At 46.3% G+C, this 20959-nt stretch overlaps 1 protein-coding gene across 1 annotated transcript in view; it reads right to left on the reverse strand.

Moving 5' to 3' along the window:
* Window positions 1–20959, reverse strand: part of LOC8043631 (Down syndrome cell adhesion molecule-like protein Dscam2) — a 183498-nt gene that overhangs the window by 23750 nt on the left and 138789 nt on the right. Inside the window, exon 17 of the mRNA XM_040501709.2 lies at window positions 118–188. Within this exon, the coding sequence (XP_040357643.2) occupies window positions 118–188 (71 nt within the window). The remainder of the gene's footprint in view (window positions 1–117; window positions 189–20959) is intronic.

A 20959-nucleotide genomic window follows, 5' to 3' on the forward strand; every position in this document is an offset into this window, starting at 1 on the left:
AATTCATCGCCAAACAAAAGAGCCTACCTCTTATCCGAGTTGCATTACCAAACGTCAAGAGAACCTCGAGGTTCCTCTCCGGTTTACTGAGCTCGCATTGATTAGTGCTTTGCTCACCTTCCAGGAAACCTTGAGAGACTGCGACCCGGTTGTGTGGACGGTCAGTGTAGAAGGCGTGCCTGTCGGGGCTGCGCGATAGAAAAAAAAAATTGCCGGTTTCTTGTCGTGTTTTTCAAAAGAACTCAAGAAACAGTTGAAGCGCTGCACAAGCTTCCACGGACAGGATATATGATCCTTCTCCACCCCCATTCAAAATTAAAAAAGGTGAAAAAATAGCATTGCCACGTAATGTCAAAATTTCCCCGCTCAATTAAGAGGAAAAACGCCACAAGTTGCACTAAACGATATTTCCCAATTATATGTGGTTACACTCAAGATGATCAAGCATCCATGCTAAAAAAGCTTATTCAGAAGTAAATATAATATTGACCTAAACTCTCAATTGCCCGATTATTAAAACCACAAAAAAATGTTAGATCCATGTTGAAATAAATGCGCAAAAAAAGATATAGAAGCGAAGATATAGATATAGGCACGTAAATGGAGTAAAAAATTGTACAGATATGACACTAATATATAGACTAAAAGGTGTAGAAGCACACGCATATCAAGACAGCGGCACTCATAATAGAATGAGACATATACGCATGCACGCACACTTACAACCGTTATTTGCAAGCACTCACGAGCACCCCCCACAAACATATACTTCGTTTCAGCTTAAGCCCGAACGCAGCCGACGAAACGAGCCAGTGTTTCTGAAACGCTCAGTTGGGAAACTCACCCTTAAAACCGGGACCACTGGCGTCCACCAAGACCGATCTAAATACTATAACATCACCACCATTCAGCGACAAGTTCAAATATGAAAGTTGCTTTATATGGCTACTGCTAGATTCACTGAATGTTTCCAGAGACCCGAAACTCCCAGGCTCGAGGTGCCAAGATGGCGGCTCAATTTTTTTTTTCTTTACTGTGGTCAGTGCAAACTTTTAGAAAGCATGTTTTTGCGTAAAGCCAAACGGGAAAAAAACTCTTTTTGTACGAACTTCTATTGGAGACTAGTACAAAATGGCAGGCGCGTGATGATTTCGAAAATCTTTAGTTTACGAGGATTTGTAGCCCAATTAATACTGTTTTTATACAACCGTGTATCACCGGTGATATCAAGTAGCACGTCCCGACCTGGGCGCTTCCTAACTTCGGTAGCGGCGCGTCCGCCCGGGAAACGGGGGTGGCATTCCTGAAACTCTTTCCACCGTATATATTCAGGTGCCGAAATCGCCGATTAAAAACAAAACATCACAGTAGCAGTGGACGCTATCGAATGCGATACTCCCAAACCAATACAAGCGGCCGTGCAGTTCCGGAAATGGCCGCTGCAGGAGAAATGGCGGCGTCGCAATCGGCATTAGCTCGATTCTGGATCGGTGCCACTTTTTTTAAAACAGGCTCTATGGCAGTATCCCAATTTAGTTGGTCTAGTAAAGTTAATATGAGGTAATGGGATCAATCAAGCAGCGCCAAAAGTGAAAGTCACTAAGCCTTCCGTGAACACGGTTAATGTAGGGATAATAGAACCCGCATAAAAACAGTACAATCAACGTGATAGTGCGCTTTTGACGATGTCCGCTTCGCAAGGTTGGCTGCGTCTGGGCTTAAAGTGAAACGAAGTATAGAATCACATACAGGCACGTGAACATGCACTAACATACTATAGTCATTGACGACTTAAGACTCATGGGGCTTGGCTTGTTATGGTTACACTTCTTGCTTCGCGATTAGCTCTTCGGTGTTCTTATCGACTATTGCCGCAAACGTGTTCGCTGCAGAGGGTCAATTAGGAGCTTCGAGCTCGCCACGCCCTATTTTCTTACGTTCGGGGTTGCCATAAAAAGCCCGTGGACGCACGCAAGCACGCTTGTGAAGCAGTGACCAAGACACACAGATACGCGAACCAGCACACACAAAGACGAACTCACAAACACAAACAGAACTTCATCAGACTCTAGGGCACGTGTAAGCACCGACAGACACGTGAATTCACAAATACACGGGCCCATGGTCATGGGCACAAACAATCCACACGCGTGCATAATTGAGCTCAGACGCAAGCAGCCCTACGATTACCGACACGTCAATATATACCCAACATACAAAAAGAGTTATGTCCAGATGTGCACATATTTAACCTCATACAGAGATACATCGACATTTACCCAGATAAGCCTATATACACACAAATTATTCATATACAAATATATACCCACACATACTCAAATATCCCATCATCCACACAGAAAAACCTACATACATATAGATATCTCCACATACATAAATGTACCCACATACACACCGAGATACCAACATGCACATAGATATATACACGTGCCCACTTATATACCTACACACACACACATAACATACGCGCATTAAACCCTACATCCACATTGATGTACTCACATCCACACAGGTTATTATATACACATATATACCCATATGCACAGATATACTTGCATTCACACGTAAATTTTCACATGCACGCGCATATATATATATACGCACACAGATATAACCATATACAAATGTATAACATACACCCAGATAACCCCACATGCACACAGATATACGCACACACACAGAGATGTACCCCTATACACAGATATACACATACAGACACATATATCTCCACGCGCGTCGCCCAGCGAGCGCGTACGTGCCCGAATGGTGATCGTGCCCGAGGTTAGATTCTCGAAGCGGACGCTTCTTCTATTTTATTCTTTCAATTCAGCGTTCTCATAAGTTAGAGAACCTTGTCGCCTAAACAAGTTACGAATGTTCTACGCGCCGAACATTCTGTGCCAAATGTTCCAGTCCCCCACGCGTGTACATAAGGAACCCCGCGTGGCGAGCCGAAGTCAGTCTCGCCCGAACGCTCGATCCAGCTGTTATGCCGCCATCGACGCTAAACTTCTCCTATTTTGTTTCGGACATAAGGTCACCCCATTAAAATTTTAGTTTTATTTAGTTATTGGTTCATTTATCAATTGTCATTAGTGACATTTTTGTAGAGGTGTTGGGTACCGCATTCCATGTCAGTGAAACGTACACCTCAAACGATATGTCGAGCTCGATCTTATTCAATTTCCGGAAAGTAAATTCCCGTCGAAAAGCCAGAAACCCCTGCCGCCCACCACACCGAAGGAGAGCCACTGAGTTTGGACTTCTATCCGAAAAGTCGAACATCAAGGCGACGACGATGTCCCAGCAAAACCCTGTCACCCCTTCCATCGTCTATCTGCCTTTCACTTCTCGAATGCCGACTCCCTTCCACGGCGAGATCCACAAGGACATCAAGGACCGGATCCAACACTATGAGCGTGTGGCACACTACAACAATGGACTGCGGAGCAGTGCCTGCAGAACCTCTACTTTTCACTGGAGGGTACTTTGAGGCACTGGTTCAAGAACCACGAGGCTTTGTTTACGTCGTGGGACATCTGTGTGGCAGAGCTGCAGTGGAATTTTGCCACCCAACACCAGCGGGAGAGTGCAGAGGATCTTCTCCGGATTCGAACCCAAGGTCCAACGAAAGCGTGACCGGCTTCATAGAAGATGTCCTGCGCCTCACCGCCCGTGCCAACCCCGAGTCACAGACGACAAGAAGCTGCAAATCCTTATTCGCCGGGTGAAAGACGACATCTCTGGGTGTTTCGTCCGCAACCCGCCGGTCATCGTCGAATTCTTCATCACCGATGCAACACAGATCAAGAGCTCCCTCCAAGCGCGCGCTTCCCACTACCAGCGACATTTAAGCGTCACTGCATCCACGCTGCTTAGCGGCAAAAGCGTTCCTGGTACACGAAACATCCGCAATATTGTTCGGGAGTTCACCCGGGAGGAATACTGAAGGTTGCTGCTAGCCGCTAATCGTCCAGCCACCTCCTCCATGGACGAGGCTGCCTGCGAAGAAGTACATTGGGCGCAAGAACCAGAGGTTCCTGTCACCACGGCTGCGCCAGAGGAGCCGTCACTGAGCTATGCCGCCATGGCCCGACGACCGCCACAAGCTTCCCGCCAAGCCCCGAAGCCACCCCGACAAAACACCACAATGCCGCGGTATCCTGGACGCCAGAAAGGACAAGTCAACTTCGTTCGCCCGGAATGACACTTGCCGATAAAGACTGACGTATGGCGAACGTCCGACCGACGCCCGTACTGCTACCACTGCGGGGAAGCCGACCACATCTACCGAGGATGCCCCTATTGTGGACTTCGGCTGCGTGACTTCAACCCAGACGACCCCCGCCTGAGGTACGGCGAACACCCTCGCAACGTATGGGAGTGCCTCCGACGCTCGCCGTACTCAGCACTGTCTCTCCGCTGTGAATTCCCCTCACCATCGCCGCGATGTTCAGCGTCTCAAGCGGCACGACCCTGCCGAGAGAGCCTGCCTCCCCTGCGTCGTGGGGAAAACTAAGTACGGCCACACGTTGAGGCGGCGTTGCCACAGACGAGCGAAATAAAAAGCCGGTAAAAAAAAAAAAAAAATGGACGCATCTCCACGTGGTGAATGATGTTGATTGAGGCGAAGCTCTGGTGGTGCTGATGATACTGATTTTATTGTTCATAGGTGTGCTGATGGTGCTGATTTTTTTTATTGCTCATAGGTAGTGCTGAGTTCCGGGTTGCGTTTCTACTTCATTATTACTGCTTTATGGTCGGTGAAATGCAGAGCCAGTGGTTCTTCTAGCGGATCAGCTTGGATCCGCTAGAAGCCGTGGGAACGCATCTCCACCGCTTAAGTCAACGATCCATGTCAGAAAGAGAATCTGCGGTATGGATCGTGGTTATATACGCAGTTGAGCATTTGACCGCAGCGCCCTCTCGTCTTTAAACGTTGAGCCAATGCATGCAAAGTTTAACGCAATTATTTACGCATTTGACCTCAGCGCCCTCTCCTGTATAGACGTTGAGCGGCTATATGCAATGTTGGACTGTAGCGTAGTGGTTAAGACATCTGCCTCGTAAGCAAGCGGTCCTGAGTTGGAACCCCTGTCGTTTTTTTTTTTTCTTAAAGTGGGCCGATTTCGGAGGCAGTGCAATCGATGTGAGCAGGAACGCCGGACAAGGCTAGACCATAAGGAGCTTCGCCCCTAAAAAAGCCGGAGCGTTCCCACTCTACCGACGCCAGCATTGTAACGATGCTCCTGCAACGGTGCCCAACAATCTAAACGTTGTTATCGACTGCCACGAAGCATCCGCCCTCGTGGACATCGGAGCAGACAAGTCAGCCTTGAGTGGGAGGCTCTGTGGCTACCTCCGAAAAGTTACGACGCCCTTGGGGGGCGGGGGGGGGGGGGGGGGGGGAACGGGAGGGGGGGACGGGAGGGGGCACAAGTCCGAACCGCCGGAGGACACCATATTACGCCAAAGGAAAGTGCACTGCCCAAGTCGAGATTCACGGCGAGACTCGGCTTGTGAAATTCTTCGTTCTGCAAGACTGTGCCACATATGTCATTCTAGGGGCATGGACTTTCTGTGAATACGGCGCCGTCATACATCTTGGAAATAATAGATTGACGCTATGGACACCCGTTCCGTCTCCAGAGGAACCCCAAACAACGTCAGTCGCCGTCCGAGTCGCTGCCGATCACGTGAACCTACCGCTGCGATCGAGTGTTTTTGTACCCGTCGTGACCGATACAGGCACCTGTGGTGAAGTTGTTCTAAAGTGCAACATTCAATTGCTCCTAGGAAGAGGAATAGGAGTCGTAAGGGGATCACATAACTTCCGGCTGGACGCATTGTGGTTTTAGTGGCAAACTTCGGAGAAGGAACGCAACACTTCACGAAAGGTGCTGCTGTGGGCCTTCGTCGAGGAACTCCGGAACTCCGCCTAAATCGACGTGATCGCTGAAGATCGCCACCTCATCAAAAGGTACGTCGCCTGCGTAGTTCGACATTGACCACAAGCTTCCGTGACCCAAAACAAAGGCAGACGCTTAAAGTCCTCGCCGAATACAGCAGCTGCTTTGCGACTCCGTTGAAGAGGCGCCAAACCGCCGTTGCGAAACACCGCATCAATACCAAGGACGACGCGCTCCCTGTGCATCAATCGCCGAACGCAATCTCCGCAAAAAGAAAGGGGGAAGGCCATCCAGGAGCATGTTCAAGAGGTGCTGAACGACGACATAATGCGGCCTTCAAGCAGTCATGGGTCTAACCAGTCCCACTGGCTAAGAAGGATGGATCAATTAGATTCTGCGTGGACTACCAACAGCTGAACGCGTAGACGGATAAAGACGTCCATCCACTACCCCGGATGACTGACACGCTAGACCGGCTGCGTCACTCTCGATACTTTTCATCGATGTGTTCGAAAAGCGGCTCGCAGCAAATTAAAGTCGACAAACGTGATCGAGGGCTGACAGCCTTCGTCATGGCGATGAACTGTAGGAGTTCAAGGTGGCTCTCTTTAAACTATGAACGACGCCTGCAACTTTCTATCGTGTCATGGACACCGTACTGGCAGGACTGAAATGTCAGAGCTGCCTTGTTTACCTTTACAACGTCGTTCCTTAACTTTTTAAGTAGTGAACATAGCCTTATGGTTCAAAGTAGAAGGTGGCTGAGCGTCATTAAAAACCATTAAATCAGTAATTTTCTGAACTACCCTGAGCGCGTGAGAAGCGCAATAGTGCACTAAAGTTACCACTTGTGGAGCAGGAGCAAAGCTACAGGCGCGATAAGGCGCCCGCGTAATTTTTCCGTCTTTTACAATAGTACCAGCCTTATACCTGCTGCACGAGTTATAACGTTTGCGCAGAGGTGCTCTTCTCACGAGCTCACAGTCTCTTTGAAAATGGCTGACTTATTGGTTTGAAATGACGCTCAGCAAGTTTCTTACTAAAAGCATGTCTATTTTCACTAATTAAACAGCTAATTACCACGCTTTATTTAATTACTCAGCATACTGTGACTGGAGGTTGCCCCTCGAATATTCGCCGAGCTCAAAATAGAGACATGTTGTGAAAACGGCATTCACGTAGCAGCAAAGACGCCTTTTTAAAAATGTGTTTTGAATGCAAAATGTAACCCGGATAATGAAGATAAAAACGTAACCTTAATACAACATTGAAACACTTATTCCAAACAGCTTCGCCGGGAAGACCTGCCTTTCTCAAAGGAAATCCCTTGATGAAGTCGGGTCCTCCCTCCGAAACTGTTGGGAATAAATGTTTGAATGCTGTGGTAAGGTGACCTATTTATCTTCGGAAGCTCTGCTGCGTCCAAGATTTTCTTTGTGATATATATATATATATATATATATATATATATATATATATATATATATATATATATATATATATATATATATATATATATAGGCCCCATGGGCCGGCTTGGCCTCCATAAATCATTCTATCCTCTTTCTGTCATCACCTGTCCTGTCCCCTATGCTGCTGATAGCATCAACCTAACAGTATGGTGGAGGCGCGGAATCATTCTCATCGCCTACATTGGACATCGTCGCCACTATCATCCCCCGTTTCGCCTCGTTGAGGCAGTCATCCGCTGCAGCAGAGCGAACACCAGCCCATGGCTCCATCGCCCAGCCCCCACCCAGTCGCTATGTCAAGCCGAACCAGACAAATCCGAAATAGACGAAGCCAACTGACGATCCCCCGTCCCTATATCCCCAGCCCCCAACGTTCCGATGTTTTTTTGGCGTCAGTCCCCCCAGCACGGACGAGCCGTCGTACGGCTGTGGCTGGTGCACAGGCCTGTGACACTGCGGAAGAGGTCCACAATCAACGTTTCCATCTTCATCCCTACCCTCGCTCCCGGGAGCCGTCCTTTGTTCTTTTATGTGTGTCCTTGTGAGTGTGCTCATTGGTTACGTTTACATGGATACGACAGCAGTGCATCGGATACAGTTGCGAATCGAACCCACTTCAATCACTACGTTTACATAAATTCGGATCGACCTGTAGCGGCACCTCATGTCGAAGGATCACAACGCAAACCTCGTGACCTTCAGAATGTTTGCGAGGTGTCCGGTTTGCCTAGCGGCATGCATAGGAAAGCCCCCGTAATCCCTCGCTCGAGCACTCGATTCGATCCGCTAGCGTATACGTGGAGAGTCTCGATTCGGATTGACCATCTCAAACCACCCCGTCCCAGCGGATCGGATCGGATCCGATCTGATCCAATCTGAGTTGTTTACATGGGCCGATTCGATTCGTTAACTGGATCCGATCCGCTGCAGTCGTATCCATGTAAACGTAGCCTATGTCGTCTAATTGTCTATGTCCTCAAAGCGCATTTTTGCGGCCGCGGTCCTGGTCCCTGGTGGTCGTGGCGCGAAGCCATCACCACAGCTCCCTCGTAGGATCGGGGGAATTAGGGCGGACGTGCATTGCGCTTCCCAGCCACTCGGAAGCAGGACCGCGGACTCAGCGATGCGCTATGCTAAGAAACCGAAACCTAGAGACGCGTCCAAATGAAGCGGTTCTACAGAACGCGGTAAAATGCTTTCCGTGCGTTATATATTTATAGAAAAAAGATTTCATTTAGAAGTTTTCGATGATGCTCGGCAAGTCACTAATTGAAACCATATGTCTATTATTACCCTATTGAAAATTCCATCAAGCTACGTAATTTGGGACACTGACTGCCAGTCAGCAGCCTTGGTGGAACGTGATGGACCATCAGACGTCATCTGATGGTCCATCAGATGACGTCTGACTGCCACTGCCAAGGGAATTTCATCAACAAGGGCAGCATTTATATAAGAGTAAAGCTATACGCACTCATAAATATCGCCAAATGCCTCGATAAAACAAAAAGTTTGAGAAAAAAAAAAAAAGCAGCACCACCGCGCATCGAACCCGCGACCGCATGCGTACAAACCGGACACCTTAAATGCTACGCCCCACCGTTAGAGAAACTTGATTTGACTATTCGTTTTATACAAAATGCTTTGGCTGCAACTGCAGTTAAGCCGTCAGCATGTTATGCAAAGCACTCGTACATCACTCGCCGTACTTCAGTTCTACTCACCTGCCATGTAGAGTACTTTCGCGTGGTAGAACGATCCTTTTGTTCGCGCATCACCGGCCCAGTAGACCTGGTACACCCTGTCGTCTTCAACTGCACCGCTTAAGTCCCTTACATCGTCGGAACTCACACCAAACTGGGTCTTGTCGAGTAGAAATTCTACTAAAACATAAGACATTGTAGAGCCCGGGCAGGATCGACAGGTTGGAGCGAGCGGGCAAACAAAACGAGTCGAGAGCGATCGTTGATGAAAACTCGGCGAAGCCTCTATGGGCGAAGCGAAGTGCGAAGTGTCGTGTTCGGCGCTTCGGCGGGCTTCTGATCAAGGTTGTCGGTCGGTTGCGTGTCATATCTCTAACGTCAGCGGTTTTAGGGGCTCACGTCCCAAAATCGTTTTCTCGTACATAGATTACTTTTCGTATTCATAGATTTGACGAAATAGTGGTATCCGAACGAACTTTACGTCCTTTGACCGTACGTCTGTCTGCACGTCAAAGCTTTCTGACGTACAGTCAGAGACAATCGATGTACCGTCAGAATCACCACCAAGACATCCTGATGGCATTTCGCGGCGGCCGACTGCCACCAGGAAACCATCAGAAAGCCGACAAGCGGGGTCTAACTGGAGTTTGACTGTCGGTCAGAGTAACTTGTTGGCCAATCAGACATGCTTGACGTACAGTCAGGCACAGTCAGCGGTCCACTAGAAAACATTGACTGCCAAGCAGGGTTACATTGATGGATTTTTCCTTCGGGTATTAATGAAAAAGTTAACAAATTTTAATTAAATGATTGATCTTTACGATTAACCAACTGTGCTCTACCCCCCTGGCCGTGTAACTCACCTGCACAAACCGCATAAGTGTAACTTTCACGGCTTCTTCTTAAACAAATCTGTTAAAATAAATAACACACACACACGCACACACACGCACATGTGTGTGTATGTGTGTGGTTATGTTCTCTCTTATGAGCTTTGTATGGTGATGCTGTGTATGTGAACTTATTTAGTTTTTAATAAAAAAAAAAAGAAACACCAAGCAGACAAAAATATTTGCTTGAACAGGCTGAGCACCGCCAAAATGCGGTGCTCTTCCGCGCTAATCGGAGAGGTATTCTCTCTTTCTACCCTCCACTTTTTTCTTCAGTTACGTGGTATCTTATTCAAGCAAATCAAAATGCGAAATAAATATAATCGAGTCTGCGTGCGAACACACGCACACAGACTGACAAAGAAAGTGACCGAGAGAAAGACAGCCACAGACAGGCAAATCGAATTGCATACATGTAAGGTTGATCTTACACCGATCAATATATCTATGCGTTTTGTCTTACACAACCTTGGCGCTTTTGTTTTAACAAGGTTACACTGTGCGTCGTGCACTTCAAGAACAAAAGAAAAGTCACTCGATAAACAACTCGGAAGCTGTGCTCGAGATCAAAGGTAATGATTCAACGTTATGTAATTAATATTTTGTTGTTGCTTTTACATTGGGCGAAGCTCTGAGGCCGTTAATAGTTTGTTTGAAACCAGCCTGAGAAGCACGACAACAGTGGCACTGTGTCCACGAGAGTGACAGAAAACAATTTGTCTTTAAGGAGCCGTTTCCACGGGGTTGCCGTATAAACTTCGTTATGATTCCTATTTTGCTCTGCCGAAGTATTACAGAAAGTAAAAAAAACTTCCTCAATTACCAAACAAATCAAGTTCCAATTGTTTTATATTATGACTTTGTTTATATCAAGAAAAAAAACTTTAAATTAAAATGCGCGTTGCGATATAGTAAAATCTACAGTGTACTTTTTACACTGTTTTGGTGATTGGATGGATTAAACAATCAATTTACCGCGTTTAAAAACAAAGCTAAGAAAAACCAAACTTTTATTTTTATGTGAAGTGATTTAAAATCATATATGTAATTTATAGTTGATCTAAATTAAAACGAAAAGGTGATTCAAAGATTTTTTTTTATAGTATTATAATTATTTTGTTGGCCTGTATCCGTTACCTTGCATTTATTTTGTCAAATACAATCCCAGCGTTTTGGCAATTTCCATGTCCAAAAAAAAAGGATAATAAATAACGCAGACATGAGATGCCAGAAAAACATAGATTGCTCCACTGCTTTCAAGTTTAGTCGTACTTTTGCTTAGATTCCTCTTTTTTTCTTTATGCACAATCCTAACTTTTCTTCAGGAAGCACAGACTGCTTGCGATACTGGTCCAGAAATATCACTGCCACATGCTATGGGGACGGTACGTGTTTCGAGGGCATCCCTTAAAAGATATTGGCACTGCATACCTCCGAGGGCGGGAGGCTACTCCGGTCCGTCCTTTCGGCGCTAAGATATACAAATGTTACTGGCCCAAAACAAACACAGTGTACGAAACAGCAGCGTAGATGTTGTCAGCAGTGCTGATGCAGTGACATACATAATCGGGAGACTCAACTTCTTGCGTCGCACGGCACGGGTTCATTGTTGTCGCTGTCATAAAAGCAAAAGACTTAGATATGAAAAACTATGAGACTTTGTCCCCACGATCCGCGACGCATTACTATTGGAGCAGTTAACGACGCAGCAGTTCGTACCGTCAAGTCACCGCAACCACACCGCTCAGACTTAAATGCGCACCAATGTACGCCGCGTGGTTTCGTTGCGCTGAGGTAATCACAGCCTACATCCGCCAACGGCCGCGCGGTGGCACACCGGTTGTATCCAACAGAATGTATACTTTCCTGCACACGGATCTACCGACATATATAGAAATATTTTTACCTGTACATATACTCATATGAACAGATGTACCAACATACACACATAAATCCCGCATACAAACATACATACTCATGTATATTCATATTTACAGATATACCCATATACTTACACACAGATACTCACGTACAGACAAATATACTCGGATACACATATATGTGCCCACATGCTCAAATCTGCGCCGATGAGTACACACAACACACAGGCGAACACGAAAGCTGTAATGCACGTACACACAGACACACGATAATCGAAAATTAACCCTGCGCAATCGGGCGGCTTCATTATACCTAAACCTGAAGCTACCTTCTTGCCAACATACGTAGACGAAGCGAGGCACGTCACTAGACCTACGAAAATTTATAAGCTTCCTAAATTAGATCCGAAGGCGCTCACAGAAAACTGGGCTCTACGAGCCGAGGCTCCTTATCATAAATGCTTTGCGCCACAAGTATACATAATTTAACGCATGATTCCAACCCATACCCAACGGTGTTCTCTCGCAAGCCAGATTGTCTCGAGCGGCCTTTTTGTTCATTTTTACGAGCAGGGTTTCAGATAACCACCACATAAATCAATGAATGTACGACCCTGTTAGGCGGGTACACAAGTACAGGTAATAAGAGATAATTCGCGTGACTATGGAAACGCTCTGGTTGTGCCTTGTCAACAGCGTCCACGACGAAGCCGTTTCTTTAAAATGAAAATTGTTCTGCACTCTGGAAGATCGGAAGCCTATAGTTTGCCGCAAAATAACAGAGGAAAGTTGATCGCTGCAGTCTAATGGTTGGATCTTGCCAAATGACGTGGTTGAGAATAGGAAAAATAATCTGCGTAGAGTCATCGCGCATGAATTAAGCACGTGAAACGTGTATCCGCGGCCAATTATCCATGCCACAGCGCAGAATGTTTCTTATTAAAGGGCGATATATAATTTTAGCTTCGTTATTTACGTCATTCATCTTCAGAGTAGAGGCCCCAGATTGTTTCGAGCGTGAGCTCCGCGGATACTTTTCAGACATGCTTTCACTTTCGGTTTAGACTTTACCGACGAGGAAGCCTTTAGCGGCCTAGTTGGCAGCTGTTATCGGTTGCAATCACAATCAGTTTTATCTTTAGGGTAATTTATTTTAAAATATTTGACACACGTGAGCTTTAAATATTGATCAAGTGACCTGAAACGTGTATTTAATGTGTGTGATCTATCTCTTGCCTAGCGGCATCAGGTGGAAGGAGGGGAAGAGAGTTAAACACTGTCCTGGAGACCCACCTTCCCTCAAGTACGCGAGATGCGCGTCTAGGACCGCTTTTCGGTGTTGCGGAGGCCCCCGAGGTTGAGTCCAGACGCGTTGACTTGTAGGTTTTTTTCTATGTCTTTAGGTAGCTGAGCCCACGCGGCGTTGTAATGCTCTTGTAGTGCCGGACAACCGGAGAGAAGGTGCCGGAGGCTGGCAGCTAGATGCGCCTCAAGCCCTTTTAAAGTACGCCGAGTGCAGCGACCCCCTTCAGGTTTCATCTCTAAGAGCGCTCGGTTGGCTGGGGAAACAGCTGTGCCGGTCCGTATCATCCGGAGTTGAACGGCCGTCCACCGTCGTTAGCCAGTCGGGACTGGGTCCTCCTCTTACGAAATCAAGAGCCGAGGCGGTTTTCGGCGTTCCTTCTTCGCAAGCTGCAGCGCCTCCTCTTATAGCCCTCTCAGACGGGCACGTAAAAGTACCTTTAAGCCAAAGGACCTTTAGTGTAACTGTCATTTAAGCAGCGCCACAGGGCAACTCAAATGGCATTTAGCGTAAAGGTCCTTCCTCTTCGTGAACCTGAGTTGCCGGAACACTCTTACGGCTGCTAAAAGCGTACTCACGTCGACTGCGATCTACACTGGTGAAGCGAATTGAAAGAATAGATCGTACTGATATCTAAAATCAATGTTTTTTTTATTTTTATTTAACAAAGAAAGAGCGTGTTTCAAGTACATTCTTGTACAGACCTCGCTCTACTAACAGTTTTCTGTACTCAGGGCCCCAGCTATCCAGTATGCCTCGTCGTCCCGCTGTTCGACTGCTCGTATCGTCCGCTTCGGCAATTCGGTTTTCCTTACAACCATGGTTATGTAGGTTTTATTTCTATACTTCATATTTTATCGTCCTTTAATAGTGTATTACTTACAACTCTATATATTTAATATTTTCCTGTACATATGTATTTCTGTATCTCCCTCTCGCGTCGTGCGATATGTCGAACGATGGAGGGGCGTCCACGAGTAAGAACGGCTCGCCGCGCTTCCATTGGAGCGTTGAGGCGACCTGGGCGCTGATACGACTTTAGAAGGATCGACTAGAGTACCTCCGAAGCGTGCGGTGAAACTGAAGCGTGACCACGACGCCGAACCGAACAGGACAAAAGCGTGGACGAAGCATTGAAAGGAGCGGGAACACTGATAGTGAACAGGAATAAGCGCGCACAAAAAGAGGAAAAAAAAAAACGCTTTGCTTGAGCTTAAAGTGAACTTTCTTGTAATTACTCGACTGAACTCGTTATTTTGTCCTTTTTAATATTTTGTTTGCTCAAAAAAATCTTTAAAAAATATTTATATCGACAAAATAATATGTTTCTGGCGTGAACGGGAGTTACGCGTTTGACGAGCCACGAGACTTCAATCGCTGTAAACACCGCCTAAATGACATCTACTTGAGCTGTCTGGCGAAGCAGAACTAAAAGGTCATTTGAAAATCCTAAAGGCCTTTGGCGTAAAGGTCCTTTAGATGTCGTCCGACTAAGGTACTAATCGCAGTGTTGTTCCTTTTCAGCTTCCGAGCTGGCCGCTTCTTGGAAATGTTCGAAGATTTGACTTAAAGGGGCCCTCCGGAGCGTTCTGCGATGGTCTATTTATGGTGGTAACTCAATCTACAGGCCCTAAGGATCCTAGAAATCATAAAATTACGGTCATGCGCGGCGGATTTCCCTACTAAAATTGCTATCAAAGTCCCCGGCACGCCCCCCTTTCTGAGATGACCCCGGAAAAAGGGAGGGGCATCTCTTTACGCGTCAGCCAATAGCAAGCGAAGGATTCCGGCGTCACTGCGCGTCACCAACGCGGCCGACCGCCGACCCGCGGAGGAATCTCTCTGCAATACGCAGTCGCATCCCACAGATGACAAGGAAAAGTTTGACTCGTTGACGTGGAAGGATCGCAAAGCTGGCTTCGGAGTCGGGATCCATGGGAAGAAGGAACGTGTGTCCCGCAAACGCACGCCTGCAGACGCCCCGGGAAGGAGACGAGCAGACGCGCCGACGCATCACCCCCCAGCAACAAGCTTGCGGGGAGAAAACATAGTTCGCTGGTTTTGGAGCGATAATTGCGGGCTATGTTTCCCGCACCAGATTCAGTTTACGTTTTTCTCAAACTCTAATTTAGAACAAGCTTAAAAAGTGTTGCAATAATAACGTTCGCATTCACCGCGAGATTCAGCATTTCCATTGGTCAAGTTTTAGCGATGGGCAGGGAATCGGGGATTGTCTTCCAAGAGAAAATAGTCCCGATCTATTTCTTCTGCCGTCTGCTTAATAAACGGTTTTGTAATATAAAACTTTGTATACATATTAACTTGCACCTACTACGCAATATAACAACACAAACAGACGATCGCAGAAAGCTCCGGAGGGCCCCTTTAAAGCCTCCGTTCCGCGTTGCGGCAACACCTCCTATAAAACCTGCGCGGCACGTGATTGGATGCGCGTACCGCGTCAGCCTTCGCGTGGGGCTCGTTTCCTATCATACTCCCACGCGAAGGCTGACGCTGCACTCGAATCCAATCAGCGCCCATGCAGGCCTCCGGGACGTGACGTCATTTCACGTGACGCGCATGGTTGAAAGTTGTCTAGGAGGTGTTGGTTCTCGTTGCCCTCGAGTCCCTGATGGCCAGGCATCCACTTGACCTTAATCTTGTGGCCGTCCCGTCGAAGTTCCCGTGCGATGGCGTTGATATGGCTTCGGGTGGAATGCTTCCCACATTCGTGCACTGCCTGTCCGGAGTCAGAGTAGCAGTAGATGGGATGTGGTCTGTTTGTTGAGTCGAGTAAGGGTCTCGGGCCGCCCGAACAGCTGGTTGCAGTACCTGAAGCTCCGTTTTTATTTTTTATTAATTTTAAGGTGCCGGAAAGTTTTAGCGCTTGTCTGGACTCGGTGACATCGCAGTACCACGCAATTGGAGTATGGTCGCCCTGCCGTGCTGCGTCAGTGCAGAAGCGCCGCGCCGTTCTGTTACCCATCATCGCTTCCACATATTTGTGGTGCTTCGTAACTGCCTTTCTTCGGCGCGGTGTGTTCTGTCCTATGTTCTCTCAAGGTGGCTTCTGGTCTGTGATATCCATCGTATCCCAAGGGACGGGGATTAGGGCCAACGCAGGCTTGCTTTTAAAGCTGTGTCCAACTGCCTGCAAAATGTGTCTGCTGGCTTTCATACGCTCCAGTCGGAGCTGCTGAGATTCTCGGAGGCCCTCTACTCGATCCTCGATTGTGTTGAGGAGGGCTAGTGACGTTTTAAGACTGTGGTATACTTGGTGTTTGTGAGGAAAAAAGAACCGTGTTTTGATCAACCAGCGAAAATAAAGTACGTGTCGTAGAAAGCTGAAACTCCATGATAATATAAATAAAGGGGCAATTGATAAAACGCTACTGCTTGATACACGACGTTACCTGGATAGAATAAATAAAAATAATGAGCCATTTTTCGCTGGGAAGGTAAAAAAAAAACAGCAAGCTCTTTAGCACACGACACAGACATGACGCACACGCGGCCGTGGATTTTTCGTGTACGGCAACAGAAATGACATCACAGCTTCGTGAGTCATGTGACATCACGGCTTCATATCACGTGAGGTCAATGTTCCCGCCAAATTTAGCGGGAAACTGCATTGGTGTTGACGTCACGTGATGTTGATCTTCCCGCTAAACTTATCGGGGAGATTGACGTCACCTGACGCGAAGTCGTGACGTCACACGAAGTCACGAAGCCGTAACGTCATTTCTGCTGCCGCACACGAAAAATCCACGGGACCCTAGACATAAATTACTTCGCTGTAAAATAAAACCACCACTTTTCGAAGTCGACGTCCACCTAACCAGAATATCGTCAAACAAAAATCATTGTGAATGCATGTGGCATTTCTATCAGTGAAAAAACACTTGGCAGCAAAAAATACAACTTTGTTATCTCTCTTCCTTCTAAGCTTTTATCCTTGAAATAAATGCTGCACGCTATTTTTGTTTTGACGATATTAGGCATATAAATAGACAAGGGATCATAAAAATATATGTTTATCTTACTGCTTTATTTAGGTAACGTCCTGTTCAAAAACTTTCTCATTCTATCTCCACCGTTAGTCTCGCATTCTCATGAAGTCTCAGCTTTCTCTCTGATGAGGATCGGTGGCCGAGTGGGATAGCGCACACAAGCTGTGAGCACGTGGAGCAAAAGCTCGCGCTGCAGAACCCACGATCCTGGGCTCAATCCTCGCCCCTACACTCTAAAAAAAGTCCGTGTGTCCACTTTCCTGCACAACATTCGGAGAGCCAATCACAGCAACTTACGAAGGCAGCTCGGCGAATGACGATGGCGAAACATATGTTTAGACCAAAAAACACAGTCTGAGTTGTGACATTAAGCAATGCAAAACGTCACGCTTGCATTGCTTAATGTCACAACTCAGACTGCGTTTTTTGGTCTAAACATATGTTTCGCCATCGTCATTCGCCGAGCTGCCTTCGTAAGGTGTCGTGATTGGCTCTCTGAGTGTCGTGCAGGAAAGTGGACGCACGGGCATTTTTTAGAGTGTACCCGTTTCAATCTGGATGAGCATCGTACGGGCACGCGTTCGTGTATCACTACTACAGTGTACTAGAATACTTGGGTAGTGTTGGGACCGGAGCGGCTCGGCAGCGGGAGCTCGTGAGGACGCGTGTATTGACAGTTCGTGGCGGCGCTGTAGTCGAGTTATCCGGCTCGCGCAGCCCGCCTTTTTTTTTTCTTTTTTTCTTTTTTCTCTTTGAGCGGTGCATGTAGCGAAAGCTAGGAGCGCGAGCTCATAGCGTTGGCAGCTGCCCTTGGTGCACGGGAGCTCGTGCCGCCGAGATGCGCCCTAGAGCAAGGAGCTCGCGCTTGTAGCCTTTCCTGCGGTACAACACAAGGTGAAACAGAGTATAGGGCACGTAAAAAAAAATCGGTATTTTCAAATCTTTTTTTTTTTTAATTTTTGCGGTAGGCAAAGGGTTAATGAAATGTTCGCTGGGCCATGTTGCAATTGCAGCTTTGAAGCGAGTCATCATTAAAATCCAACTTAATTTAAAAAGTTCGCGAAGAAACAACGAGCTTTGAGCGAAAGTAACAAGGCGTTCGTTTTTGTTGTGTTCGTCCGTCCATTTTCGTTTCTTCCTCAAGCTTAATTATCTCTACCAACCCGCTCGTTCTGTCCTGAGATATTCATCGCTAAAATTTTGCCTTTCTTCACTTAATTAAAAAAACTGCGCGCTGAAAGCGCAAATGAGGTTGTGCTGATATTGATGCGTAGAAGAATGACGCAGGTTGTTTCTGTCCCCTCGTCACTAACTCGACAGCGTTTCTTCGGTGGACTCGCCGGCGCCACACATCAAGACGACTAAGTTACTATTCTACGTATTATTTTCATAACGCGGTTTCTGAATCAAGCGAAGAAAGGCAAACTTTTACGACTAATTTTGCGAACCTCGTTGCCTTTTCGCGAATTGTCGAAATTGTATTTGCCTTTAATAATGACTCCTTTTAAAGCTGCAATTGCACCATGGTCGATTAAGCCGTTAATAAACAAGTTAACTAACATATCTTGGTTCATTATTAAACATTGCAACGGTTATTCACCCATTCATTGTCCACCGAACCATACAGATATAACGTATACAGATATAACATATCTGCCACATCCTTTCTTTGTAAAATATGTAAAGTTCTGTAAAGAATAAAACAAACGCACCCTGAATGTCTGCGTGAACCAGATACGCCCCCTGTGGAACCATGGGTGTTTCCCTTCGAATATCCAGCTCAGGCGAGACTAACCTGGTTGTCAGAAAGCAGCTCTCGGTTAAATGTATTGTTCTGAGCGTGTAGGTTTCAGATGGTTTACTCTCAAGAGGATAATGCGCTGCATATTGTAACCATGTATGCGCTGCACATTGTAGCCATTATTTCAATGCCGTGCTGTAAACTATTACAACTTTTTCCTTGCCTAATCTACGTGTGCTCATGTTTTCTGCTCAAAATGATGTGAAATAGTTTCTTGTTTTCTTTGAATCTTATAAAGCATTACTTGTTCAGCCCACATTGTCTCAGTTTTTGGACTTAAGTTAAATGTTAAAACGCGTGATAAAAATTGACACGGCTTATAAGCCATTTCTTACAAGTGAACGTCGGGTGATTCTCGGATGGTCGTGGCAGCCACGAAGAAATAGAAGATTCTCACCCCTTTGCGACCGTCGCTTGGGTGGTTCGTCGCATAAATGGACACAAGAATGAGTGACAAGTGAAGCGAGCTGATTAAGGTCAAGAAAAAGAAGACGGGCAGAAAAGAAGACAGAGAAGTTAACCTGGGGTATTAAAAACATACTAAAAGAATCTCGAACTTTAGTATGCGCCGTTTCGTTCCGTTATAAAATAAGATAGGAAAAAGAAAAACCGCTTCCGAGTTTATATATTCCTTTCAAATATCTAATGTTCCGCATTTGCGACCAAGGAAATGGGCATTTCATTTAAAATGCTCACCATCCGACAAACCGAAACCGCTTCTTTAAAGTCGCAATTGTTTTTATGTAAAGGAAGGGTAATGTAGCTTGTACCGTCCAATACATTGAAGCATTATGTTGCTAACGATCGTGCCGCAGCGTAATTGATGCCGCGGTACGACCACTGGCAGGTCGTAGCTGTATCAGAAATCCTACGTGCACTCCACCAAAGCGGCACCAAAGATTCATATTTTCGCGCGTGCAGCCGCGCATGCGCACACCTTCTGGATAAGGCGCCGGACGCGACACCTGTCGCGATCAATACCACGCGCTTCAGGCGAGCCCCTTCGGTCCCAACACTACCCAAGTATTCTAGTACACTGTATCACTACTGCGCGATGCACGTTAAAGACCCCAGGTTAGCTGTTGTACTGCAGAGGCTAAATGTCTCATCTACAGCTGGGAGACTCGTCGGCCGTTGAGGCAGACCAAGTTTTCGGCTCTATAAACATACACACATACACACAACCCAATCAGCTTTCTGTGGTAAGTTGTTTATTTGCGCGAACCGTGAAACACGCTGTTTTTTTCTGGGTAATTCCCTGTACACGCGGGAAACTACGGTTTTAATTCTAAACATTTGCGAATGCCGCTCTCTCTTGGGAGTAGTGATGAAGCATTTCAAATAGCTTGGGGCGTAATACTTTGATAGAGGACGTGTCTTTAGCTTTATGAAAATTTGTATGCTAAAAGTTCCAGGGACACTTAAAACTTAGTAACATAATATTGCTGGCAATGCTTGTGTCAACCAGCTCGCCTCCTGATTTATACATCTGTTTATTCACCAGAGCGCGAACTTGAGCTTGAATAAAATTTAGACATCTGGCCGCTAAAACAAAAATTATATAAATCTACTTTTTGTGACCCTTTGATCTTCTTAAGAAAAGGAAAACTCTAAACGCACAAGCAAGGCTGCAACAGAATACGTGAAGTACTGGGGAAAAAAGTGATACAGGTGTACATCCAACACAAACATCCCATCAGTGCCCTCTATCAGAATAAAATTCTACTCGTTTAATATTCCCCTTTTACCCTTTAACAAGGCAGAAAAACATTATTTTAGATTGAAGAAAATGCTTGCAAACCAAGACGTGATTAAAATACGAATCTCCGCCGCTAAATTTAGTGTGATTGATACTCCAGCTCTATGCTACGGCTGCTAAATATAATAAAAGTTGGTGCAAGCTGAAGCTTGAATGACTAAAATGACACGCTTCAATGCAATTATATATGGCTATCTTTGTTGACCGCGTT

This window comes from Ixodes scapularis, unplaced genomic scaffold, assembly GCF_016920785.2.
Source record: "Ixodes scapularis isolate PalLabHiFi unplaced genomic scaffold, ASM1692078v2 PGA_scaffold7__128_contigs__length_106722199, whole genome shotgun sequence".
Classification (NCBI taxonomy): domain Eukaryota; kingdom Metazoa; phylum Arthropoda; class Arachnida; order Ixodida; family Ixodidae; genus Ixodes; species Ixodes scapularis.